Source organism: Gnatocerus cornutus, chromosome 1 (genome assembly GCF_029298725.1).
Source record: "Gnatocerus cornutus isolate USDA-ARS CGAHR chromosome 1, icGnaCorn1.1, whole genome shotgun sequence".
Taxonomy (NCBI): Eukaryota; Metazoa; Arthropoda; class Insecta; order Coleoptera; family Tenebrionidae; genus Gnatocerus; species Gnatocerus cornutus.
This window is the reverse complement of record NC_142233.1, coordinates 31,774,004-31,799,213: the sequence shown is the minus strand read 5'-3', so window position 1 is coordinate 31,799,213 and position 25,210 is coordinate 31,774,004. Positions and strand designations below refer to the sequence as shown.

The window sequence follows — 25,210 nt, the reverse complement described above, 5'->3', positions numbered from 1 at the left end:
AGTTCAAATTACAAATTAGGGTCGGTTCTTCCGGCAATATCGTGTCAAGTGTGCATGAAAATTGTACTGCTTCCATTATGTATAAAATTTAATTAAATAAAACTGTACTTTGAATTTGAATTTGAATTTGAATCTCTACCACCAGCAGCGCCTCTGACAGCAAAATGTCAAACTTAACCTAGCAACGGATAAAATTTGAGGTTATGTCCACGCTATGGCAAATCGAAACATTGACCTATCGCTCAGAAAACCTCGACGAACTAAAGGCACTCCATTTTTCGTACAAAGGAACTACTGGGCGGCGGGTACAATAGCCGTCGGGGGCGTTTTTTGGTTGCTTTTCGAGTAAGTAACGTAACCTCAATTCCCGGTTTGACGTTTCGTTTTTAGACTTTGGTCCCCCTCACAAAAAATCAAAAAGAACATCCTTGAAGGCAAGTTAGACACTTCTCTGGCGCTCAAACAAAAGTTTTTAGAAGCGGAGTTGGCTGCCAAGCAGCCTGGGTTTCTGGAAATTATCACCCATTTGCGTGCCCGTGAAGAACAACGCGAAGATGAGCTCTACAGGAACGAAACGGGGGAACAGCCGTGGTACAGCAAGATCTTCCAGGGCAGACCAGACATATAAAAAAACTACCAAAAATAGGTTAGTTTGTACATAGCAATAAAGGAAATTTAGTCAAGTTTGTGTTTTATTTAGCCAGAAGATCTCAAAGTACTTTACAAAGTCTGCAAAAGACGAGCAGCTCTCGGATTCTCCTTACAAAAACTGTCTAAATGAAGTGAAAGGTGTTAAACTGGACAGCTCTATGAGTGATTTTGACGATTTTAGTACCCCCAAAGCCATAAACAAAGTGTCGAAAATCTCGGCGAAGCCTCCGGAAAAGAATGCCAGAAAAAAGCGGACGCGGCAAGCTCCTTTGAAAAAATTTATTGAAGACAACTTGAAACATTGCGACGTCAATCCGGAGCATCTCCAAATGGCCTTGGCATTATCAGAATCGTCGTATGAAGCGGAAAATCCTTTGTTAAGCTCGCAGGAAAAGAAAGAATCTTTCAAAAAAGCCTTTGAACAATTCGGTTTTGGATACTCTAAAAGTCGCATTACGGTTCAATCCAAAAAAACGCCTCTAGAGCCCAAAAGGAAGAAATCGCGCTTCAGATACGTAACTCCGATTTTAAAAATTCGAACTAGTGAAGAACGCGACGCCTTAATTTCGTCCAAAGTATCGTTAATTTTAACTGAAAATAGTAGAAAATCGGCACATGCTCCACCCCCAATCTCGGAATTCTTCACTGATTCGCTGCAGAAGTATAGCTCTCGAAAATTGTTTAAAATGCATAACTTGGAGCTCGACGAATTAAACACTGGAGATTTGTTCTACGTGCGTGGATTAGGTGTTGAGAAATGTTCCGCCTCTTGTGGGGCGTTGCTTAAGGATTGGCGAAAAATTCAAGGGCGGGACCCTACGCCAGAGCGCGATGCTATATGTGAAAAAATTGATGATTCCGTGGTCGTTGATGACGACGGTGGACGGGGCCTAGCAGTTGGGGGCGGAGCTCTTGCAGAAAACATTCCTATTGACGAACCTCCAATGTCATGTTCTGTAACCGGGAATAATATTAAAGACAATTTAATCTTCTCCAAAGAAGAAGAACTGAAGGAAGAAATAAAAGAAGAAAGAGAGGAGCGACAAAAGCCTTCCAAATACAGATTAAGTCCAACCATCAACTCTTTACAAATCGAGGAGGAACTCTCAAGTGACAGCATAACTTCTTTAAAATCATACGACGAGAAAATCTGCTCCAAAGATGAAAAAAAGTCGTCTTTCAAATATGAACTCATAAATCTTTGTTCTTCAGATGAAGATCCTGTGAAAGATACAGAGACGCAAGATAAGACTTTGGAATATACTTTCAGTCATCAAATGACTCCTCCGAGTGGATTCAACTTATTCCAGAATAAAAATTTGCTAGAAAGTCAAAAATCCCCAAAACCAAAGTTGGTAACTTCCCCAATAATGGAAGGAGAATTTTCGACCAATGGCAAGACGTCGTTTATCGTAAATTCTCCCACAATTGAAAATTTCTTGGTGACAAAAATTGAAAGTCCTAGGGATTTTATAGCTCAAGATCAGTCTGCTTTCTTAGAGAACGATTTTTCTTCTTCAAATAAAACCTCCTTGGACTACCGATTAAGCCTGGAAATAAGTTCTCCCCTTCGGGTAACTCCTCCACGTGACACAAAATCAAACGCTCCTCATCGGAGCCCCCGTAAAAGATCTTTTTCGTGCCTCTCTCCCGATTTATTCGGCTCGGATGAAGAAATGTCCTCTCCTGTAACTCGCCTAAGAGGAGGACAATGTCTGGAAGAAGTAGAATGTTACGATTTAACTCAGTCAGACCAAGAAGAATCGTTCCATTTAATCTCCGGTCCTGAAGACTCTATCGACCGTAGATCCGATCTCAATGTTACCGACTATGTTAAGAATCTCCTAAGTGGAGCACCTGCAAGACAAATGGAAAACATCAGCACCAGCGATGATGACTCCCAACCAAGTCAAAGCACTGTTTGTATAAGCGACGATGAGCTCAACTATTCCAGCGTTTTCAGCGCCCCAAATCAGAACGATGACACACCATCTCCAATCGTGGAAAAACTCCAAGAATCAATGGTTTCTCCGAAACGCAACACTCCGAAACGCCTTCCTTTGAGTAACATTTCTCCTTCGAAAATCCCCCCACCTGCCAACTTAGAGGATTCTTTCAACCACGTCTTAGGTCACCTCCCAGTAGACACTCCTTCGACCTCCACTAGCTCTTTTGTCATAAAAACTAAGAATGTCACCCCCATGGCAAATTACGATGCGATGGATACCCCGAAAATCGCCAAGGAGCTGGATAAATTCGGACTCAAACCGCTGAGACGCCAAAAGGGGGCGAAACTGTTAAAATATATCTACGAAGCGACGCATCCTGTGGTGGATGAAAACACGCACGCTGGGAAGAAAAGACGGACTCAAGAGCCCCAGATTGGGGACATTATCGTGGGGGACATCTCAGAAAACGATGTTATTTTAGAGAAAAAGCAGTCGAAACGGATCCCGTCGTGTGCGGTGCCTCTTCATATCGCGTGGCACAATCTCGTGATGTGCAACCCCAAAATTCGAGAAAATATTTTATTGTACGAGCCTCTTCAGTTGGAAGTTTTACATTCCATGCTCAAGGACCAAGGTTTCAAATTCAACATTCAGGTAACGATAAAGTGACATTTTTAGCATGTTTCTTATGTAACTTTCCAGGATTTATTAGCGTTCCTTGATAAAAAGTGCATAACAATTCGGACGGCGCAAGGCCAACATCATGGAAAAAAACGAAGATGACCAAACAGATTCGTACTTTATTTCTACAAATACAATAAATTTACAAATAATCCGACTACATCGTAAATATCACAATCGTAATCCTAACTTATTCTTTCTTCTGCTGTTTGATTCTGTAATCAGAAAGAGCCGCCTTGATGGCATCTTCAGCCAGCATGGAGCAATGCAACTTCACTGGAGGCAAAGACAGCTCCTTTGCTATGTCGGTGTTCTTCAGTTTCAGCGCCTGATCCACAGTCTTACCCTTCACCCATTCTGTAGCCAAAGAACTGCTGGCAATAGCCGACCCACAACCAAACGTTTTGAATTTAGCGTCGATAATCTTTCCATTTTCGTCTACTTTAATCTGGAGCTTCATCACGTCGCCACAAGCCGGGGCCCCCACGAGCCCGGTTCCCACAGTAACATCATTCTTGTCCAGAGATCCAACATTTCGGGGGTTTTCGTAGTGATCGATGACTTTAGGATGGTACGCAGCGGTGGCAGCCCTTAATGGCGACGCCACACGCAATAATTTTGCGGATGCGTTCAATGCCATGACTTGAGATACTCAGAATATGAAATTTTAGCTTGACTTTTCTGAACTAACCTTTGAATGACACTGACAGTTCGTCTGGTTTGTTTTTTGGGTATTCAGACTTGCCAACATGACGAAAAAGTACTGTGGTTAGCGACGTATCACAAAACCGCAGAGTTTTATCTGTTGATTCGAGGTAAACACTGAGGGAAATCCCCAAATTTTAAACAGCGCTGTGTTTACAGAGTTGACGAGTCACCTGCGGCTCCTGACTTTGATTTATAATAATCCATAAAATAATTTTTTGTTTTGACAATTGCTTGACAAGTGACATTTGGTTGTCAGTGGGGTACATGTTGCAATTATGTGAAAACCGCACAAAAAGGGTGCAATATGATAACAAAGTTTTGACTATTTCCCGTGATTATTATTACTTTACCCAATGTCTCCATTAGTTGTGTTAATTTTGTGTTGTCACCTAACCTATTTCGTGCAAGCTAACGACGTGTCATCTCCGCATAACCGGCATTTATTAGCTGGAATTCCGCCCCAAAAAGTAGAAGAAAAACACGAAAGTGACGTCAAAAGCAAGGATTCACCAGTTGTTATTGATGTCAACCCTAAACCAAAAGAGGAAAAACTTCAACCTAAACCAGAACCTGAGAAACCCCAACATGAGAAGCCTGAAAACAAATCAACAAGCACAACTCAAAAAACTATCAAAGATGAGAAAAACGTGTATCAAACGGGAACGGCCCAGATGGAGTCCGGAACACTTTTGCGAGGTGTTGCCGTCGTCGTAGCCTTAACCACGTTGGTGCTTATTTACATGGCCTTGAGGACTTATTGCGGGTGAGTCACTACTGTTTATTATGGTGTAAAAAAATGAGATTGTTTTTGTAGCGGGAGAGGCAAACAGCCCGCGATGGTGCGCAAATACGGCGTGAGAACCCGCCGCAGTGATATCGAAATGACTCCGCTTCCCCTCGACGAGGACGAAGAAGACGAAACCCTCTTCGACGTGAACTCCACGCATCGATAAACCTACGCATTTCTCTGTAAATAACTATTAACTATTTTTGTAAAGCTAAAAATATTAAAATCGATTTTTCTAACCCGAAGTTGGTACTCCTGTCTTTTATGTCACCCCTTGACAAGTGACATCTTTCAAAAATGGCGTTATGTCAAAAGTAGGCGTAACGTGAACCTATTACCTAACATTAGCATTCTCATTGATTACTTCCTCTTGCGTGATCGCGACAGTTATTCCGGTGGTTTCGAATGTCAAATGAGGGTGAAATGGCGACGCAAGAATTGGACGCTGTTAGCAACCTTCGTCGTCGCAAGTTGGTCGAGTGCGCCCAAGAAAAAATCGAACAAGGTGATTGTTTACGTGACTGTTTTCTGAGAGATGAGACGGTTGGTTTCAGCTTCGGAGCTTCTAAAGAAGAAGATTCCCTGCGCTGGCCATTTCTTGGCCCCCAAACGTCTCTGGTTGAAGAGGATTTCGACGCCGAATTGCGATGTTGTTGTTGTTTTTCCACCCGGCGCCGAAGACTCCGTTTTGTTGTGGCTGTTGTCGAAGTTGCGGCAGTCGCCGGGGCTCACCGTACACGTCAGACATCATGCTTCCACTCAAAGCAGCGCTTTTTATCTTACTGCGCCCTTTTCAATGTAATTGCACCCTTTAGCGCTCCTAAATCTGTATTGTCTTCTTGTAGCTTGCTCAAAGCTGCTGAAGAGTACCATCTTCCTAAGATCCTTAAAGAGAACAAAGGGGGCGGTCTGAAAGAGTTCTTAGTTCAGGATTTCCAGGCCTACGAGGGGGCCGATGACGAGGGGCACTTTTTCACGACGGAAGAGAGACAATGGTTGGTTCTGCGATTGTTGGAGAGCATCAGAGCTAAACCGAGCGACACGGAGGCCATCCCTGGATTCGCTCTTTTAGAGGGACAACCTATCGGTACTCTAACCGCCCCCAGAAAGTCCCTGTACTAATTTTCTTTAGTTCCTAAATGTCTTACGTCGGGAATCATATCACAAGTGTTTCCTCTACACGAACCCGCCGCCTTGGAGCGTCTTCAGAACACGTGGGTCCGGGACGTCTGCGCCCGACAGCCCTTAGGTGCCCTCCACTCTCTTCATTCTTTTCTCTGAATTTCTGCTTCCAGATGAAATAACTGAATACTTCGGCGTTAAGATTGGAATGTACTTCGCTTGGTTAGGCCACTACACCACAGCTTTAAGCATCCCCGCGATCGTCGGATTTTTCTTTTGGGTAACCAAGCCCCGCCTTAGCTCCGCCCCCTCACGTTCTTCTTCCAGCTCTGTTGTAACGGCAAACACCAAACCCTCGAAGACGTCGGTTATGTTCTCTTCTCAGTTTTCAACGTCGTGTGGGTCACCACTTACCTCCAAGCCTGGAAGCGCTACTCCGCCGAGTTGGCTTTCAGATGGGGCACTCTCGACCAACGCGACGATCTCCTTGCCGAACCCCGCCCTCTGTTTAGGGTACGCCTCGGTGACACTTACACTAACCAATTAACACGAACGACATAACGTCAACCGTTTGCGGTTGGGGAATGTCACCGCTTTGAGCACACCTTTTTTTTGATCAAATTGCAATTTCATTATGTGTATGCCGCTTTTTTCTTTAGAGAGCTTATAGTGCTGTAACATGTCGACGTGTTAGGTTGCGCGACATGTTATGATATGTTCTCAGGGGCCTCTGCAACCTAGTCCGGTAACGGGGAGGCTGGAACCGTGGCATCCGACGTGGAAGAGGCACGTTTTCAGATACTGCATCTCCGTGCCCATTATTGTCGTCTGTTTATCGACAGTTTTCTTCGTCATGATCGTCTCGCTGCAAATTCAGGTTAAATTACAACACCAAAATTGGTGGATGCGTCGAGACAATAAAAACGCCCCTTTCACTCAACTCTTTCTAGGATTGGTGGGACGGTTTTCTCAGTGCGAAGGGACTGCCCATGTGGCTCGGGTACCTCCCCAAAATCATGTTGGCGGTAGTAATTTCATTAATGGACGAGGCCTATTTCAAAATAGCCATCTGGCTTAACGACAAAGGTGAGTTCCGCCCCTGTAACCGTCTCCGACATAACATACGTAGAAACATCGACATGGTTTTATGTTACCAGTAAAAAAAGACGTTTTCAGCATGTGTTTTTTAAGATTCGAGCGTGTTTTAGTGTTGATTTGATCTATCGTAGCTAGAATAGAGTAGGTGCTAACTATTTAACTGTGAGCTATGTTTTTACCACGCTGCTCAGAGAACTACCGTCTTGAGACCAAGTACGAAAACCACCTCATCGGCAAAGTGGCCTTGGTTTGTATTCCTCTACTACTTGCCACAGAGCTTTTTGCACTCTTTCGAAAACCGCTTCTCCAACCAGTAGATATATTAATACTAGTTCTCTTTTTTTTTCCAAGTAATTTAGTCAGAATTGGTATTGATATCTACTCTTACCCTAATTTTCGTCAAATTACAATAAACATCACGACATCTCCATGCATGCTCAGGCTAGAACTTCATCAGAAAATTCATATCCATAGACTTTTCGCACCTTTGGATCAAGTTCTATATTCCACGTTCTGTGTTTCAGTTTCAATTCGTCAATTCGTTCCTTTCATTGTTTTACATCGCATTTTATCTACAAGACCAAGCGCGTTTGAAAGAGGTAAAAATACCACGCTCCTTCAATTTTTCTCAAAGTATGTCTTCAGCAATTAGCGGCACTGTTAATATCAAGACAAGTGATTGGTAACTTGAAAGAATCCGCGCTACCGTACATGTTAGAGCACATGCGTCTAGCCAAGATGAGTTTCGATCTTTGGGGCGCTTTAAGTCCACAGAGCACGGCTCGTCCGCCTCCTGGCGAGGAGAAAGACAAAGAAAAAGAGGTTTCTGAAGTCCGTGAAGAAGGTGCCGGCGAACAAGCCAACAAACGAAGCATGAGTCAAGCTGAGCTAGAAAGTTCTTTATACAAAGTAAATTCTATCGTAAATCTTATCGTCCTGCTCACTTTTTCTGTTTTAGTACGATGGAACTTTCGCTGACCACTTGGAGATGACCATGCAACTAGGCTACGTCATTCTTTTCTCCTCCGCGTTTCCACCAGCAGCAGTCTGCGCCATGTTCAATAACTTGGTGGAGATCAGGAGTGACGCCTTCAAGCTAGCGTACGTCTGTCAGAGACCTTTTGGTCAGAGAGTGCCCAACATCGGGACGTGGCAGGTAGAAAATCAAACTATTGGAAACGAACTACATAAATCTGTTGGTAGAACTGCATGGAGTATATGAGTATCATGGCGGTGTTAGTAAACTGCGCCCTCATCGGTCTATCAGGACAAGTGCATCGAATGTTTCCTGATATGACCGCCACCCAAACGATTCTTCTGATCGTGGCCTTGGAGCACATCATGCTCGTTATCAGATTTATAATCACGTGTGCCATTCCCGACATCCCTGGTTGGTTAGCTACAGAAATGGCCAAAATCGAGTGGGCGCGGCGTGAAGCCAGTAGGTTGGCCAACACGTCCACGCCCTCCCCTGAAGAGCTGTCGGCGAAGCTGATTGGAAGGTACTGTATTCAAAAAGCTATAATTTTAACTTAGTGTCGATGTTCAACGCTGTATTTCCTGTAGGTCTCGTATCATAGACGCCCCCAAACACGTTCAATGGTAAAGCCGCGTTTGCGCTTCTCTTTCTAAAGTCACTTTGCGAGTTTCAATCTAAATAGCACTCTCGCTTAAAAGTAGTTACTTTTATTTTATTATTTTTGAAATTGACTCTGTTCTCTGCAGATTTTCAGTTTCTCCGAGCCACAGCCTGGTCACTGGCAACGAAAGCAAACTCGACATGAAACTCCGCGAAATCTCCGAAACGAAAGAAAAAGACGGATCGCTATCAACGAACGCCACGCCCGTGCCCACGCCCACCACACCAGCCCCTTTCAAACCAGTCTCCATAACTCCCGATAGCATCCAACAAATCCCTCCCTTCAAACCGCGCAAATCGAAAGAGTGGGCCCCGCCCGAGGTAAGTAACCCAGCCCCCGAATCACCAATCACCGACTCTTTGTAGAACGAACACGGCCACCATCTGACTATAGGTCCCAGCGGAGGTGCCGAATGGGCTAAGCGGTTAAAAGAAGAAAGCGACATACATCGAAGCACCGATTGCATAACTCCTAAAGTGAGGCCGAACTGTAATTAATTCAATCATTGGTTGTGTTTTTACAGGACGCTTCTAGTTCCGACTCTGATTTGTTAAAAAGTAGTCCCGTGTGGCCGCCCCGCCCACGTTCGCCCCCTCATCAAAGCAGTCCATTAATTCGAGCGCGCCCCGCCCCTGCTGGCCCCGCTCCTGCTGAGTCCTCCTTGAGCGATAGTGCTAAAAGTGTGTCGAGTCAGGAGGCGGCGGATGAAGCGGCTCGTGCTGCTGAAGAACTAGCGGCGAAGAAAACTAGAGTAAAACAAAGTTTGATGAAGCGGGCTCGCTCTGTGGCGATTTTCTCGTTGAAATTAAAGGAGAGGAGGGCTAGAGAAGCGCTGGAGAAGGCTGCAAACAAGCCGGTCACGCCCACTGCACCTGCACCGTTACCGCCGCCACAGTGTGGGGGCGGGGAGTTGTCGTGCATACCCATAGAAAAGGTAGGTCAACGCGGAGTTTGGGCGGAGCTTTATGGTAATGTTGCAGCTCATCCAATTGGAGGATGTGAGACGCCAAGCGAGGCCTAATCAAAGCGGAACTTTGTAGCAACTTTGCTCTCCTTCCTCCTACTCAGACGTCGTGTAAGCATTCCTTAGTAAAGTTCTGTTTTATCTACACGAACTTGCATGTTTCTCAATTTTACTCGGATGAAAGAGAATTTGTGAATCGAGCAATAACGTAGTTTAACAATAAAAATCAAACACTGATTGACATGCCAGTTAACAATGGTAAGCTGATTTTTAGATTAACATCAATGTTAATAGTTACTAAGATTGTTTTTAAATTATTTTTTATAATCAGTAGATGTATGTTATCCTCACGTAGTGGTAAGACTGTAACAATAATAATAATAGATTATAGGTCAGCTGATTTTTGCTTGGTTGCGTAGGAGCTCTGTAGTTTTGTTGGGTTAGTAGACCCTCCTCACTCTTTGTGTTCCCATACTTTTATCACTAGAGTTCGTCCGGAGTAACGTAATGCATTGCCTTCTTTGCGGCCAGTACGACCCCTGTCATGGCGTTCAAAATGGCGACCGACACGCAACGTCCCTCTAGTGTTTAGTCCGCCGTCCGCTTCACGTCGGCCCATATGCCGGTCGCCATTTTGTTCCTTAGTACCGCTGGCTCAGTATTATTTTTGAAGTTTTACATAGCGCTTATCAATAGTCGAAACTAACAATAAGACTGCGAAATATTTTTGTGACATTTAGTACGAAGAAATGCCTTGGTATCATTGTTATTTGTTCGATTTTTAGCCAGATTTTAACATTGTGATTATCCACAGCATTAAAAACATACAAAAAAAAGAAATTCTGTGCTTGTCGAACTTCATGTTGCTTAAATGTTAAGCTTGTTGACTATGTATTTAATAAAAGTAAATGTTTATTAACCGTGATTTCATCTACAGCTTGTCCTCGACGTATTTTTTGGCGGCTTTGATGCTTTGTTCCAGAAGAGGGTCCAAATCCTCCAATTTCACTTTTTTCGACTTCATGTTGCAAATTAGAGTAGAATCGTAACCTTTAGGGGGGACAAGGTCGCTTTTGAAAGTCGCCGCGACGGTGTCCTTCATCCACTTTTCGGCATCGAAGGCCTTCGTCTTCATTTTCTATTAAAACAAAATGGAGTCAGTTTTACACAGGCAAAATGTCAAATTTCCACAGCTGCCTTTCGTCTAATAATGAGTGAGTACCTCGGGAATGCAGCAGCGAGCCTTGACCATGTTGTCAGTGTACGAAATGACCAATACGGGGATGTCAGGACACAACCTCGTCGCCTTGTGTAGCGAAATACTCTCCAAAACTGAGGAACTCCTTAAGTAGTGCACCAGGAACTTCCGATTTTGCTTAGTTTTAGAGATTTTGGTGTCCACGGCGTCGCGCATCTCGATCTCCACGAGCTCCTTCAAGTTCTTCTTTCCCGACTCTTTTATCTGTTTGTTGATTTTCGCCAACATATCCAAACATTGTTGTTTGACGGTCACTGGTACGATGTTCGCATCCTCGACGTTATAATTCAGCTGTCGCTTGAACTCCGCCACTGCGTGATTGAGGACCTCAGGCTAAAACATTTCTTTCAATTGGTGGTATCAGTCACGTGGTACTCACCTTGTCAAAATTGTCTTTAACGCTCCTTTCCAAGGACTCAATGTTGCTCAAAATCTCTATTCCGTTTGCTTTAGCGACGTTGGCTCTCTCCCCTGTGACTCCATGAATGGACGCAGTGCCGCGTCCTAGGGATTTTACGCTGACTACGCAAAAATCCCCAATGTCTCCGGTGTTGAGGACGTGGGTACCGCAGCAAGGTTCCCTTGATAAGAACCCGTCAGTTTTGACTTCCACGATTCTAATCCCAGTCTCTGGGTAGACTTCTCCAGGAATTAGAGTTAAGTCGTCAAAAGCCGCCAACTTCTGACTGTCTACCTCGGTGATGTTGACAGGAAGTTTGCTCTGGATCAGTTTCTTAACAGTTTTCTCGATGTTGCCGACCTCGTCGAGAGATAACTTGTCGCTGAAAATCCCCACGTCCAAGTTGAGGAAGTTTTGGGTAACCTTGCTGGATTTTTGACACGTCGCCCCTTTAAAAGACTTTAGCGCCGAGTTCAATAAATGAACGGCGGTGTGGTTGCGCATGTTCTTAAGTCGGAACTCCTGGTCGAGCTTTAGGACTCCCGACATTCCTTCCTCCAGACACGTTCCTGCTTGAAGGAACCCTTTATGGAGGACGTACCCGTTGCAGTCTTCCCCTTCCGTAATTTCAAAGACGCCCCCATTGCAGATGAGAGAGCCCCGATCGCTGATTTGCCCCCCGGCTTCCGTGTACAAATTAGACCGGTCCAAAACCAAAGAACAGAAGACTTCCGGTTCGATTCTAGACACTAACTCCGAGCTACGCACGATTTTCAAAACCCTCACTTCTTGTTCCTTGAAATCGTACTTTTTGTCAACTTTGAGGTAGTTGTACAGTGTCGAGCGATCGGTTTTGGGGATTTTCGCTCGTTTTAACTGGTCATAAATACTGGGCGTTTGTACTTTGGTCTGTTCTTTACTCCGATTTTTCGCTCCTTCGAGTTCGACGTGCAGTTCGGCGACGTCGAACGACAAATTTAAAGCTTTAGCGAGACAAGAAATGGAGTCCTCGTCCAAACCGAACGTGTCGTACAGTTTAAAAGCGAGTTTCCCGTCGATTTGTTCGGGGTTGGTACTTCTGAGTTCTTTATACCCGGCGACTAGACTAGGGGTTTCGTTTATATCCAAAGAGAAGAGGTCTGGTTGGTTTTGGGTCAACTTCGCCCATTCTTCAGTGGCGGCTTTCCGGACAGATTTATAGACTTCTTCTTCATAATCGATAATTTGGTGGATCTGAAATGTTGCGTTTTTATCAAGATTTGTAAGGGGAGAGACTGACTTGTTTGACGTTGCGTTCCATTTCCCCGTAAATGGGCCCCAGGTGCTCAATAACGTAGTTTGACAGTTCTTTGAGGAGCCCCTTCTCTTTCTTGAACGCGTTTTCGGAAACCAAGAAGGCGCGCCTAATGACCCGTCGCAATTTTTGGCTACAAAACAAAATTAACTCGTGTGGCGTTGGGGGAGTCTTACTTTTGCTCGGGAATCATAGCGTCCGCCAGACACACTGTTACCATCCTCGCGTGGTCGGCTAAAATCCTGTAGGACGCATCCAGACTATTCCAGTCATTTTCCCCGAACTTCCCGCTGTATTCAGGGACTTCGCTGCAATTCTACCCAATTATTCTATTCGCTGTTTGAACGATGCAGATACCAACCTTATGGATCGCCCGTAATAAATACGAGAAATTATCAGTGTCGTAGTTGCTGATTTTCCCTTGCAGGACGGCGGTCAAGCGCTCGAAACCCATTCCGGTGTCCACGTGCTTCTCTGGGAGGGGGGCGACGGACTTACTGTTCTTTCTGGAAACAGTCGTGGCTCAAATTAAGGGACAGGGACAAGGAGGCACTCACCGGTTGTATTGGATGAAGACTAAATTCCAAAGCTCTGTGAGGTCATGGAGACCTTTATTGACTAGCATGGAGCGGTTGTTCGTGGTCACGTGATCAATGTGAATTTCCGTGCAAGGGCCGCAGGGTCCCGTTGGCCCCATTTCCCAGAAATTGTCCTTTGAAGTGAAGGGCAAAATGCGGTCTTCTGGTACTCTGCAAAAACGCGGTGGTTGTGGTCAAGACTAATGAAACTAAAATGAATATTTTGGCATGTCTAGAGCCCCCTTTTGGGGCGTTTTTTCTAATTTACAAGATTAAAGCATGAAATTAGTGATTACCCAAGTGATTTCCATATTTCTTTCGTTTCTAGATCTTCACCAATCCCTAATTCTTTGTCCCCCTTGAAGTAGGTGACGTACAACCTCGAGGGATGAATCTTATACTCTTCCGTCAGCAACTTCCACGCCAATTCGCACGCCTCTTTCTACAATCTCACAATAAAAGAGTTTTTAGATGATCTTCTTGTCTTACTTTGAAGTAGTCCCCAAATGACCAATTCCCCAACATTTCGAAAAATGTGTGATGATAACCATCACTTCCAACGACGTTCAAATCGTTGTGTTTTCCTCCGACGCGAATACACTTCTGGGAATTGACCACCTTTTTGTGTTGAGGCTGCTGGGTCCCCAGGAAGACTCCCTTAAACTGTACCATGGTTAGAACCGTGCGCCCACAAAACCAACTTTACCTGGTTCATTCCGGCATTAACAAACGCCACGGTGGGGTCACAGAAAGGAACCACCGGGCTCGATTTGACAAAATTGTGGTTATTTTTATTGATAAAATAATCGAGGAACTTCTGACGGATGACTTTGGAGCTTTTGTCTTTGTCGACATACTTACTGAACGAACGAGTGTTGATTTTGATAATTGGGCGCCCCCACAACATTTTTTTGGAGTTAAAAAAGCACAAAAAATTTCATAACCTGCAAACTGAGTTTGACAGCTTTAAGTTTGATCTGTGAGTTTGATAAACGGACCAATCAGGTGGCGAACACGTGACTGAACGAAACTTGTATTGGATATTGGAGCGGGTTATTTAAATAAAAAAATGGGGATTAAACTTTAATTTAGTGTGCTGATTTGTGATCATTCGTGCTCATTTGAATAGTGATAATTAGATACGTGGTCACATGTCCGATCACTGAAAATACTGTGGTCTTAGTGAGGGTGAAAAACCCACGAGCGGTGAACTCTGGTAGGAAATTCTTCGCGTGATTGAGTAATTTATTCAAAGATCGTGCTTCCTTGGAATCTTCGCTGAGATGCTCTTGGAATTGGTAACACAAACTTATCAGCTTCTTGGCTTCTTGGACAGTCGCATGCATTGATAAAACAATGCTCAAAAAATTGCTCTGAAAACAACCATTCAGATTTAATTAACTCTTGAATTGATCGTACAAATGTGAAAATAGAGTGGAAAACATTTTCGACTATTACTGCGTAATAAAAATTTCCAATACCGGAAGTCCTGAAATCGTCAAAGCTGAAGGTCAAAATCAGTTCAAGAGTACATCGAAAAATAATCATCATAATCTGATAACCAAAGAGTTTGTTAAAAGTTTGGACTGCTTCACTCAACATTCGATATTCTTCCGCGATGGTTCCCAACATTTGAGCTCGATAAACTTTGATAAATTTTCTGTTTAGTTCTTTGTACCTCTTTTTCAAGTCCTCAACGACCGCATGTATCCATAAAGTGACTAAAAACTCGTAATACATGTCGTACAAAGTCATTAGAGAACTTGTCATGACCATAGCGCCAAGAACTGTATACCAATAAGCAATTTTAAATGTTACTAAAACAAAATAAAAGACATGTTTAAAAACAAAGAGACTGCATTTCGGAGTTATTTCTTCATTTCTGTTGAGTTTGCTGAAAAATAGTTTCCAATCGTCGTAGTAACAGGACGTTTTAACAATTGTTAGGGTGCTTAATAAAAGTAGAGCTAAGTTGTCTGAAGTGAGAACAAACCGTTGAGCGTGGACAATATTTAAAGAGGCCACACTTATTGCTTCTTTTGGTATGCAAAATGACGCCCAAAAAGCTCTTAAAAGTATTAAAATGAGACCATGAAATTTCGCATAGATTGTTTTTTTAATGGATTTTGTTCTTACATCGTACCACGGGGCTATAAGAAAAAACTGCAAATATTTCAATAAGAAACGCTTAACATTGACGTGTTTCATTGAAGAGGTCATGGTTTTAATATGGTTAATTCTCCGGAAAAGTAAGCTTTAGTTGAACTAATCCATTTGTGAAAATAAACAATTCTACTGAATTAGAGTAATGTAATTATTATTCTTATTTATTAGATTGTAGTGGTAAAATATAACAAACAAGTGGAAAAAAGTCGGTCCCATTCTTTACATAAAATGTTGAAATATTATTGAAATAAAAAAGTCCTAAGCTAAGTCAGTTTAAAGTACAGTCTTTACTTTCTCTTACGGTCATTTTCATTAAATTGAATTGCGATAACTAAATACGTGGCGACATTTCCAAGCACTGCAAAAATTACTGATTTATCTAAACAAAAATATCCAGACGCGTTGAAATTCGGTTCAAAATTCTTCGCATGTGTCAACAGCTTATTCAAATCTTTCGCAACTTGAGTGTCTTCGTTGAGGTACTCTTTGAACTGGAAACACAAATCCACGAACTTTTTAGCCTCTTGCAAAGTCAGGTGTATCGGTAAAATAATACTCAGAATATTAGACTGAAAAAAGGGAAACAAAGTTCAGTGATCGAACGACGTCAAGTGAGCCTTGCATTTTTCAAAAACTGGTGGTACCAACGTAACGGACATTGCTACTAACAGTTTTCGAATTCTAAGGCCTGTTGAGACTTAAAGTGGTACTCACCATGAGAAAAACCAAGAGCAACAAATTTGCAGAGATGAAATGGTAATGAAAACGTTCGTCTTCAAACTTTGCGGCATTAAGTATAGTTAGACACATTATAAATTGGATGCCTACACGCAGGATTATTATTATAATTTGATACCCAAAAATCTTGCTGAAAATTTGAACAGTTTCACTTAAAATTCTGTACTCTTGAGTCAAATCTCCCACATGGTGGGTTACTTTCGAGCTCTGGTAAGTCACCATCAGTTTTGTATTAATATCTTGGTAGCGACTTTTCAGAGTGAGAGTCAAAGCGTTTATTAGCACTATGATCAAAAATTCGAAATAAAGTTCCAGTTCCACATTTGCAACGATTACTGCTGAAGAAACGCCCATGACTCGGGACCACACGAAGATCTGATAACTAGTCATCGAAATAAAAAATAAATGTTTGAAAAGAACAACATAATAAAAATTCTTCGTCACTTTCGTTTCTTTTTTTCCTTTATTCTGTAGTCTTGAGTCGATATATTGAAGGTTGATAAAAAGTGTCTTCCAAAGTTCTCCATCCCAAAACGAAGTCTTTACGATAGTTAGTATGTTTAATAAAATTAAATGTGCGTTGGCAAAAGTGTGGACAAATTTCTCAGCGTTGGCCATATTGAATGAAACTTGAGATACATAGACGTGGTGGGAAAGTACCTTCAGTATCAAAGTTAGTCGGAGAAGTACCATGCAAGTACCATAAAGTTTTAATAGTGTTGGTTTCTTGATACTGTTTGTGGTAAAGTCGTACCATGGGACAATCACGAAGAATTTTAAGTACGCGAGCCAAGGGCGAATAAAATTGATATCTTTGATCGACAGTGAAAAGCTCATCTTATTCGCGCAAATGTAGTTCAATAATTATTAAAAATATTAATAAGTAGAAGTAGAAAATGAACGTTTGTTAAACAAACATGGGGAGAAGTGGAGCGCATCCACTCTTGCTATCTAATCTAATAAAATTAACAGAGTAAGATTATAAATTTGAAATTTAATTATTGAGAATGGTTGAAAAATGGTGGATGCGCCAGGAAAACAAACTGTTTTTCCTGAGTAATGTAATTATTATTTTTATTTATTAGATTGTAGTGGTAAAATATAACAAACAAGTGGAAAAAAATCGGTCCCATTCTTTACATAAAATATTGCGTAATCACTGAAATAAATAAGCCATGACTTTCAACAAGATGCATTGAATAAGCCAAGTTAGTTTGAAGTGCAGTCTTTACTTTATTTTACGGTCATTTTCATTAAACTGAATCGCGATAACTAAATACGTGGCCACATTTCCAAGCACCGCAAAAATGACCGATTTATCTAAACGAAAGTATCCAGACGCGTGAAACTTCGGCTCGAAGTTCTTCGCATGTGTCAACAGTTTATTCAGATCTTTTGCCCGTTGAGTGTCTTCGTTGAGGTACTCTTTCAACTGGAAACACAAGTCTACGAACTTTTCAGCTTCTTTCAAAGTATTGTGTATCGGTAAAATAATACTCAACATATTGTACTGAAAAACATATTTCAAATTATTGTAACTTGTTAATACTACTTACCATCAGAAAACTTACCAGAAAAAAGTTTGCAGACATGAAATGATAGTTATAATGCTCTTCTTTTAACTTTGAAGCAGTATCGTTCACACTTAGCCACATTATAAACTGGATGCCCACCCGTAGAATTATTAAGATGATCTGATTGCCAAAAATCTTATTAAAAGTTTGGACAGTTTCGCTCAAAATTCGGTACTCTTGAGCTAAGTTGCCCACTTGATGAGTTGGTTTAGAGCTCAAGTAATTTACTAGAAGTTTTCTGTTAAGATCTTGATACCGACTTTTTATAGTTAGAACCAAACAGTTTATTAGTATTATAATCAAAAATTCAGAATAAAGTTCGGACTCAATGGTCAAATAAATTTTTGTTGAAAAATGTTCTAAAACTCGAGACCACACAAACATTTGATAAGTTATCACAAAAATGAAGAACAAGTGTTTGAGAAAAACATGGCAATAGAAGTTTTTCATCACTTTTATTTCTTTTTTTCCTCTATTTTGTAATTTTAAATCAACATATTGGAGGTTGAGAAAGAGGGTTTTCCAATGTTTAGAATCCCAAAATGACGTTTTCAAGATAGTTAGTAGGTTTACTAAAATGAGATTTGCGTTGGCAAAACTGTGGATGAATTGTTTAGCGTGGGCCACATTGAATGAAATTTGAGACTTGAACACTTCTTGTGTCATAGCCATTGATAACATTATTAATCGTACTAGAACCAAGCAAGTACCATAAAGTTTGAATAGTTTTGGTTTTCGAATGCTATTTGTGGTGAAATCGTACCATGGAACTATTGCGAAGAATTTTAAGTAAGAGATCCACGGACGAATAAAGTTGATGTCTTTGATTGAGAGTGAGAAATTCATTTTTGAGTATAATTAGGTTTTACAAGTACGCAGTATGCTAAGAAGGCTATGACTGGCGAATCAATAGCAAACTATATAGGTATTACAATTATTGGATGAAAAATAATGTCTGTCAATCAACAAAATAATCCATTTTCTATTATTTCTGGTCAATCTAATCGTACGTAATAATATAGTTTTAAAAATTTTGGGCTATGTAGGTTTCAGAATTTGAATTAAGTTGGCAGGCCTGCATTCCTATCTTTATTGAAAACTCTACTGGCAATTATGATGTCTGTGGTACACTTATGGTCACTTAATTTTGGACAATGTCAACCGTCCAATGTGAAATGGCTTTTAGATTCCCCATGAAAAGTCAACTTTAAAGTTTTGAAACATCAATCATAATTACATTAAAGTACAAGGTGTTTATAAATCTTTCTAGCATCAAGGGTGGCTATGAAATGTCAAAGAAATTTGCCGCTCATTACAAATGTGAGTTTCGATGTATCAACTGACATTTGCAGTTAACCTCAAACATGAAGCAAAGTAAGTTTTGAGAAATAAACTGTTCCTGTTGTAATTTAAAACCTGAAAATCGAAAGCTACGGCACAAAACCGTAACTAAAACGTCATTGAAGTGAGTAACATTATAAATAATTTTCAAGATAGTTATATTCATTATGAAAACAAAGCGGCAAAATAGTGTACGACAGGAATTCCAAAGCCACGCTTGATGCTAGAAACATTTATAAACACCTTGTATATTTTACATTAGTTTTTCTTGACGTAACGTAAAAATCCTGTCCAAATTATGCAGTGGCGGATGTCAAAGTCATTTGATTGTCAGAAAGTGTAAAGCACCCTTTATGTATTTCGTTATGTTATTAGTGCTATTACTGTCACTTTTGACAAAAATGATTGAATTTTGCACGTTAAATTGACAGTAAAGCATCGACTACACTCAAATTTTCAAAATATCAAAAAAATAAATGTCCACACCTGTATGACCAAAAGTGAACACATTTTGAATATGTGAAATCGGCACAAAAAAATCAGCAAAAAACCTGTCCGGCAAGGAGTTGACCTACAACTGTACTTCTAGTTACGGACGTAGTAGTACACATGGAATTTACGCTGGCCAATCAGAACGCTGCGCCAAGGTCGTACGCGAAGATGTTCACCTAGTTTCACGGCCTTGAAAGTGAAAGTCGACTTGATTTACAGAAAATTATTTATTCTCTATAGCGATTTAGTTATTTTCACATTTAGTACATTTGTGGTTGGTAACAATGATATTAATGAAGTTAGGGTAATTAGAATAACTAATTACTGTTTACTAAATTGAAATGCAATAATAAGATAAGTGGCCACATGACCCACAAGACTAAAAATAATAGACTTGTCGATCTTAAAAAACTCGTCGGCACTAAAATCTCTAAAAAACCGAGAAGAATAATTTGTCAGTCTTGCCACCATTTCTACTTCATGAGACTCGACTTTAAACAAATCTTGAATTTTGTAGCACTGGTCTAGGAATTTTTGTGCTTCTTTAGTTGTTGCTCCCATTGGTAACACGAGAAATACAAAACTATACTAAAAAGAAGGATTAATGAGAAAGCAACAGGGAAAGAACTTACAAAAACGAATATGGAGAAAAAAAAGTTGGCGAGGGCTACTGAGTAGGTTAAATCGGCTACCATATGAATCACAAAATTCAAACTGGCAACAACTTGGAAACCGCAATGAAAAATTATGAGCAGCAATTGGTGCCCGAAGAGTTTGTTGTAGATCTCTATGGTTTCTCCAAGAATTCTGTAGTTCTGAGTGAGAATTCTAAACTCAGAGATGAATTTAAGGTTCCCATTTGTAGATAATTTTCTGAGGTCATTATTTAAGCAAATGTACTCTTCTTGGATCCTGTCAATGAAATATTTGGACACCAGAATCAAAGAATATTCGTAGAATATATCAAGTAACGGACTAGAACAAAATATTATCCACGGCGACCAACTACAAATCAATGTCCACATGTAAACAACGAAACCAATCATACCAAATAACATTAAATAATGGCCAACAAATTTCCATTCAGATTCCGATCTCTTTAACAATCCACAACTTTTAATTAACAAGTTCCAAGACTCCGTGGAAAGGAACGACGACTTTACAATCGTCATTGTAGTTAACAAAATCAATAAAGAATAACTAAAAGCAAAAATAATGATATCTGACATATTAAAAATCGGAGTGTCTCTGGAATAGAAATTGGTTACAACTGGAATTAAAAGAGCGACAATTCTCAAAAAGATTAAAAAACAGCCATGCATCTTTCTTATTAGTGGTGTACAAATGAGAACACCGGCGTGATTGTACAATGGAACGACGAGAAAAACGCCCAAAAAAGTGAAAAAGCGAGGAGTGGCCATGTTGGTACTATTCGACTATTATTTATTACAATAGTAACGATAAAGTTGAGTTTGTCCGGTAATGACATTTTGTTTATTAACTAATATTTATCCCTAATACCATTGAAATATGTATAATTAATTAGGCACTTTTGATTATTTCAGGTTTTAATATTATCAGAGCAAAACAATAAGACAAACTGTGCTTTTTTATTCGTCAAATTTAATACGGCTCTGAAATATGTATAATTAATTAGGCACTTTTGATTATTTCAGGTTTTAATATTATCAGAGCTAAACAATAAGACAAGCTAAACAAAAACAGAGGAAGCTACACAATGTTAATTTTTTAAAACTTACTAAGCTTTAACTTTTTCATCGTGATATTTTGCAATTAGTAAAAAAATTGACAATTGCGGGTGGCGCCATCTATCAAACAAAATTGGCTGTATCTACAACAGTTATCTAACTTTTCCCTTTCTTAATCTATTGAATTTTAAAATTGTTTCTTTGTAAATCGGTAAATTCTTTACATAAAAATTAACGTAATGTTGAATAGTAGTAGGTATATAAAATGTTACTTTTTCTACTCATACTAGCGTAAGTAGGCATTTGCTCAACCGTGCGTAAGGAGGTTTAGGGGAATTTTTTGAGTTGGCAACAAATCGACTATCGAATTTTGGGCTTTCGATAACATTTTCTAACGTAAAATGAGCCGAGAAAAAGAATGGCGCAAACCGTATCTCAATATCTCAAACAGTTTCTAAGATATTTAATTTTATAAATTAGAAAAAATGAGAAAAAATGAAAATCAACTTTCCGAAACTTTGATCGTCCATAACTCAGTTGTTTGTTGTCGAATCTGAATTTAAATTCCAGATTTGGAATCTGCAGAACATTCTGCGTACACTGATGTATAATATCGATATCAGAAGTTTGATATAGTTTATTCAGTCATGAATTTTTGCGAGAATTCAACTCACCATAGGTTCGACCTATCAGAGACTTTAATTTTTTCAAATTAACCAATCACAACAAACTTTTTCTGGAAATTTCACGAGTGCAATTTTCAGTGACAATTCCACGCGAAAATACCACGCGAGCTGTCAGTTGCTTGTCAGTTCGTTGAATTCTCATGACGAATATAACTCGGGAGCTCGAAATTGTGGGAAATTTTTCCTCCAGTACTCGTAGTTTGTTTCTCCGGACAATTGGCACTCGTTCGCTTCGCTCACTCGTGCAATTGATCGTCGAAAAAATTTCCGACAATTTCGAGCCCACTCGTTATATTACTTATGAGAATTCAACTCACTATAGATTCGACCAATAAGAGACATTTATTTAATAAACCAATCACAGCAAACTTTTCTTGGAAATTTTCACTAGTGAAATTTTCAGTGACAATTCCACGCGAAAATACAACGCGAGCTGTCAGTTGCTTGTCAGTTCGTTGAATTCTCATAAGTAATATAACGAGTGGGCTCGAAATTGTCGGAAATTTTTCCGACAGACGAGTAGTTTTTTCGACGATCAATTGCACGAGTGAGCGAATCGAACGAGTGCCAATTGTCCGGAGAAACAAACTACGAGTACTGGAGGAAAAATTTCCCACAATTTCGAGCCCCCGAGTTATATTCGTCATGAAAATTTGCAAATTTTGACTGTAAAAAAATCAAAAATTTATTTCTTATTCGAGAAAAACGATAGCGTAAACCGCATCCTCAATATCTGAAATAGTTTCCGAGATATCGAGCACGAATTGTTTCGAACCTTCAAAAATTTGGCCCTCTGGCAACAACCCAAAAATTCAAACGACCATAACTCAGTTATTTGTTGACGAAAATTGAAAATTCTTATGTTTTTGGATCCAGCGTGACATTCTGCGTAAAATGAGCCCAGATTTGTTGAGTTTGCTTAATAAATAAACGAGGCATTGGCCACAAACTGTTTTGAAAACGTCCACGACGACCACTATAAAATATGCCACATTTCATACAGTTTTCTCGTAGTGAAAATTTAAAATTGCAAACAATTTCAGCGCGAAGACGAACGAAGCGCATACCCGTGTGCAATGAAAAATTTGAGATCTCTGATTGGCCGTCGGCTGTGTGTTTTTATATTGCACACAGGTTGACGCAGATCGGGCATTATCGGTATCTAACTTTCGGCGCAACGGCATAATTATTTTGTCCGCGGCTAGGTGCTCTGCCGAATTATATTTTAAGTTTTAACTTGCCCAGAGATAACTTGACGTGTTTTTGCACCGTTATTAGCAAGTGGAAGCGCGTAAACCATAAACTTTAATTAAAAAAATAAATATTAACTCTGCGATTTTTGTGGTCGTCGGAAAAATATCGTGTACAACACGTGTTGAAAATTCGATTTCACACTCGTTTGCTTAAGCAATCTCAATTCTGCAAAACTCATGTGAAATCTTCCATTTTCAACACTTGTTATACAATATACTATTAAGGGTGATTTTCAATCAATGTTTCCAAAAAGAAAACGACGTTTAATAGCTTTGAATTATACATCAGTCAAAAGAGGAGCTCGAAATCTATCTAGTGGCTAAATTTGAGATCGATCGGACAAATAGTTTACAAGCTATGGCCAAAAATAAAAAAAAAAGAGTCGGTGTTTTTTTTCGCGAAAAGTCGACTTTTGAATTTTGGGCTTTTGAGAACATTTTCTAACGTAAAATGAGCCGAGAAAAAGAATGGTGCAAACCTCATCTCAATATCTCAAATAGTTTCCGAGATATTTAACTTTAAAAATTACGAAAAATTAGGAAAAATGAAAATCAACTTTCCGAAACTTGATTCACAGAAACTCGTTTATTCTATAGATACTGAGTTAGTTATTTTCACATTTACTACATTTGTAGTTGGTAACAATGATATTTATGAAATTAGGGTAATTACTAATTACTGTGAGCTAAACTGAAATGCAATAATAAGATAAGTGGCCACATAACCCCCAAGACTAAAAATAATAGACTTGTCGATCTTAAAAAAACCGGCGGCACTAAACTCCCTAAAAAACCGAGAAGAATAATTCGTCAATCTTGCCACCATTTCTGCTTCATGAGACTCGACTTTGAACAAATCTTGAATTTTGTAGCACTGGTCTAGAAATTTTTGGGCTTCTTCAGTTGTTGCTCCCATTGGTAATGCGAGAATTAGAAAACTATACTAAAAAAAGGGATCAATGAGAAAACAGCACGAAAAGAACTTACAAGCATGAACATTAAGAAAGTAAAGATGGCTATGACTACTGAGTAGTTTCGATCGGCTACCATATGAACCATGAAATTTAAACTGGCAACAATATGGAAACCACAATAAAAAATTATGAGTATCAGTTGATGTCCAAAGAGTTTGTTGTAGATTTCTATCGATTCTCCAAGAATTCTGTAGTTCTGGGTGAGGATTCTAAACTCTGCGATGAATTTAAGACTGCCGTTTGTAGATAGTTTTTTGAGGTCATTGTTTAAGCAAATGTAACCTTCATGGATTCTTTCAACGCAATATTTGGAGACCAGAATCAGGGAATATTCGTAGCATATATCAATAAACGGACTGGAACAAAATAGTACCCACGGCGACCAACTACTAACAAATGTCCACATGTAAATATGAAGACCAATCACACCAAACAATAGTAAATAATGACTAACAAATTTTGATCCAGATTCTGTTCTCTTTAACAAATCACAATTTTTAATTAACACGTTCCAAGACTCTGTGGAAAGGAACGACGACTTTACAATCGTCATTGTGGTTAACAAAATCAATAAAATATAACTTAAAACAGAAATAATTATATCTGGTAAATATAAATTCGGCATGTTTTTCCAAAAGAAATTGGTTAGAAATGGAACTGAAAGTGTCGCAATTTTCAAAATGATTAAAAAGCAGCCATGCATTTTTCTTATTAGTGGTGTACAAATGAGGGCACCGGCGTGATTGTACCATGGAACTACGAGAAAAACGCCCAAAAAGGTGAGAAAGTGTGGAGGGAACGTGCCCATGTTGGGACTAATTTGATTATTATTAGGTAGACACAATAAAAGTGAGTTTGTTCGGCAACAACGTTTCGTTTATTAACTAATATTGATCCTCAAAACTATTAAAATATAATAATTAATTAGATACTTTCATGTTTTTGTTATTGTAGGCTTAAATAATAAGATCACAGATAAACAATGACACAAACTGTGCATTTTTATTAGTTCTAAACCTCATTTTACCTGCAGAGAATTTTTGTTTATATGCGGCTTTGTGAATGATCGTTCAGCGGAGGGAGCTCTAGAATGCTGTTTTTTTATAACTAGTTTAATGTTGTTTATCGTGTTATTTTGCGATTAGTA

At 39.9% G+C, this 25,210-nt stretch overlaps 5 protein-coding genes across 7 annotated transcripts; 3 read left to right on the top strand and 2 right to left on the bottom strand.

Annotated features, from left to right (window-relative positions):
- Positions 1 to 455: 455 nt before the first annotated feature.
- Positions 456 to 3,439, top strand: mus312 (mutagen-sensitive 312). The gene is made up of 3 exons (XM_088049903.1): positions 456 to 646; positions 701 to 3,254; positions 3,303 to 3,439. The coding sequence occupies exons 1-3, from the start codon at positions 555 to 557 to the stop codon at positions 3,381 to 3,383; spliced, it is 2,727 nt and encodes a 908-aa protein (XP_087906029.1). The 5' UTR covers positions 456 to 554; the 3' UTR covers positions 3,384 to 3,439.
- Positions 3,383 to 4,037, bottom strand: IscU (Iron-sulfur cluster assembly enzyme). The gene has a single exon (XM_088049905.1). The coding sequence runs from the start codon at positions 3,919 to 3,921 to the stop codon at positions 3,472 to 3,474; it is 450 nt and encodes a 149-aa protein (XP_087906031.1). The 5' UTR covers positions 3,922 to 4,037; the 3' UTR covers positions 3,383 to 3,471.
- Positions 4,038 to 4,149: 112 nt separating this feature from the next.
- Positions 4,150 to 5,021, top strand: LOC148181704 (uncharacterized). Its single transcript, XM_088049904.1, has 2 exons — positions 4,150 to 4,752; positions 4,804 to 5,021. Exons 1-2 carry the CDS (start codon positions 4,343 to 4,345, stop codon positions 4,940 to 4,942), a joined length of 549 nt encoding a protein of 182 aa, XP_087906030.1. The 5' UTR covers positions 4,150 to 4,342; the 3' UTR covers positions 4,943 to 5,021.
- A 34-nt stretch (positions 5,022 to 5,055) lies between these two features.
- On the top strand, positions 5,056 to 10,519 carry wwk (anoctamin 8 white walker). Of its 2 annotated transcripts, none has more exons than XM_088049899.1 (17): positions 5,056 to 5,281; positions 5,331 to 5,574; positions 5,622 to 5,863; positions 5,909 to 6,025; positions 6,072 to 6,178; positions 6,226 to 6,411; positions 6,623 to 6,775; positions 6,849 to 6,984; positions 7,188 to 7,243; positions 7,521 to 7,595; positions 7,642 to 7,905; positions 7,955 to 8,152; positions 8,200 to 8,498; positions 8,722 to 8,956; positions 9,002 to 9,112; positions 9,160 to 9,570; positions 9,617 to 10,519. In XM_088049899.1, the coding sequence occupies exons 1-17, from the start codon at positions 5,182 to 5,184 to the stop codon at positions 9,674 to 9,676; spliced, it is 2,994 nt and encodes a 997-aa protein (XP_087906025.1). In that variant the 5' UTR covers positions 5,056 to 5,181; the 3' UTR covers positions 9,677 to 10,519. The 2 variants fall into 2 exon arrangements, with proteins under 2 accessions (XP_087906025.1, XP_087906024.1); XM_088049898.1 differs by having other exon boundaries at positions 6,593 to 6,775.
- AlaRS-m (alanine--tRNA ligase, mitochondrial) lies at positions 10,493 to 14,143 on the bottom strand. Of its 2 annotated transcripts, none has more exons than XM_088049900.1 (10): positions 13,837 to 14,143; positions 13,620 to 13,793; positions 13,427 to 13,572; positions 13,110 to 13,301; positions 12,914 to 13,058; positions 12,729 to 12,868; positions 12,538 to 12,685; positions 11,238 to 12,491; positions 10,823 to 11,191; positions 10,493 to 10,738 (listed from the first exon to the last, which is right to left on the bottom strand). In XM_088049900.1, the coding sequence occupies exons 1-10, from the start codon at positions 14,035 to 14,037 to the stop codon at positions 10,532 to 10,534; spliced, it is 2,976 nt and encodes a 991-aa protein (XP_087906026.1). In that variant the 5' UTR covers positions 14,038 to 14,143; the 3' UTR covers positions 10,493 to 10,531. The 2 variants fall into 2 exon arrangements, with proteins under 2 accessions (XP_087906026.1, XP_087906027.1); XM_088049901.1 differs by having other exon boundaries at positions 13,992 to 14,142.
- Positions 14,144 to 25,210: the final 11,067 nt, after the last annotated feature.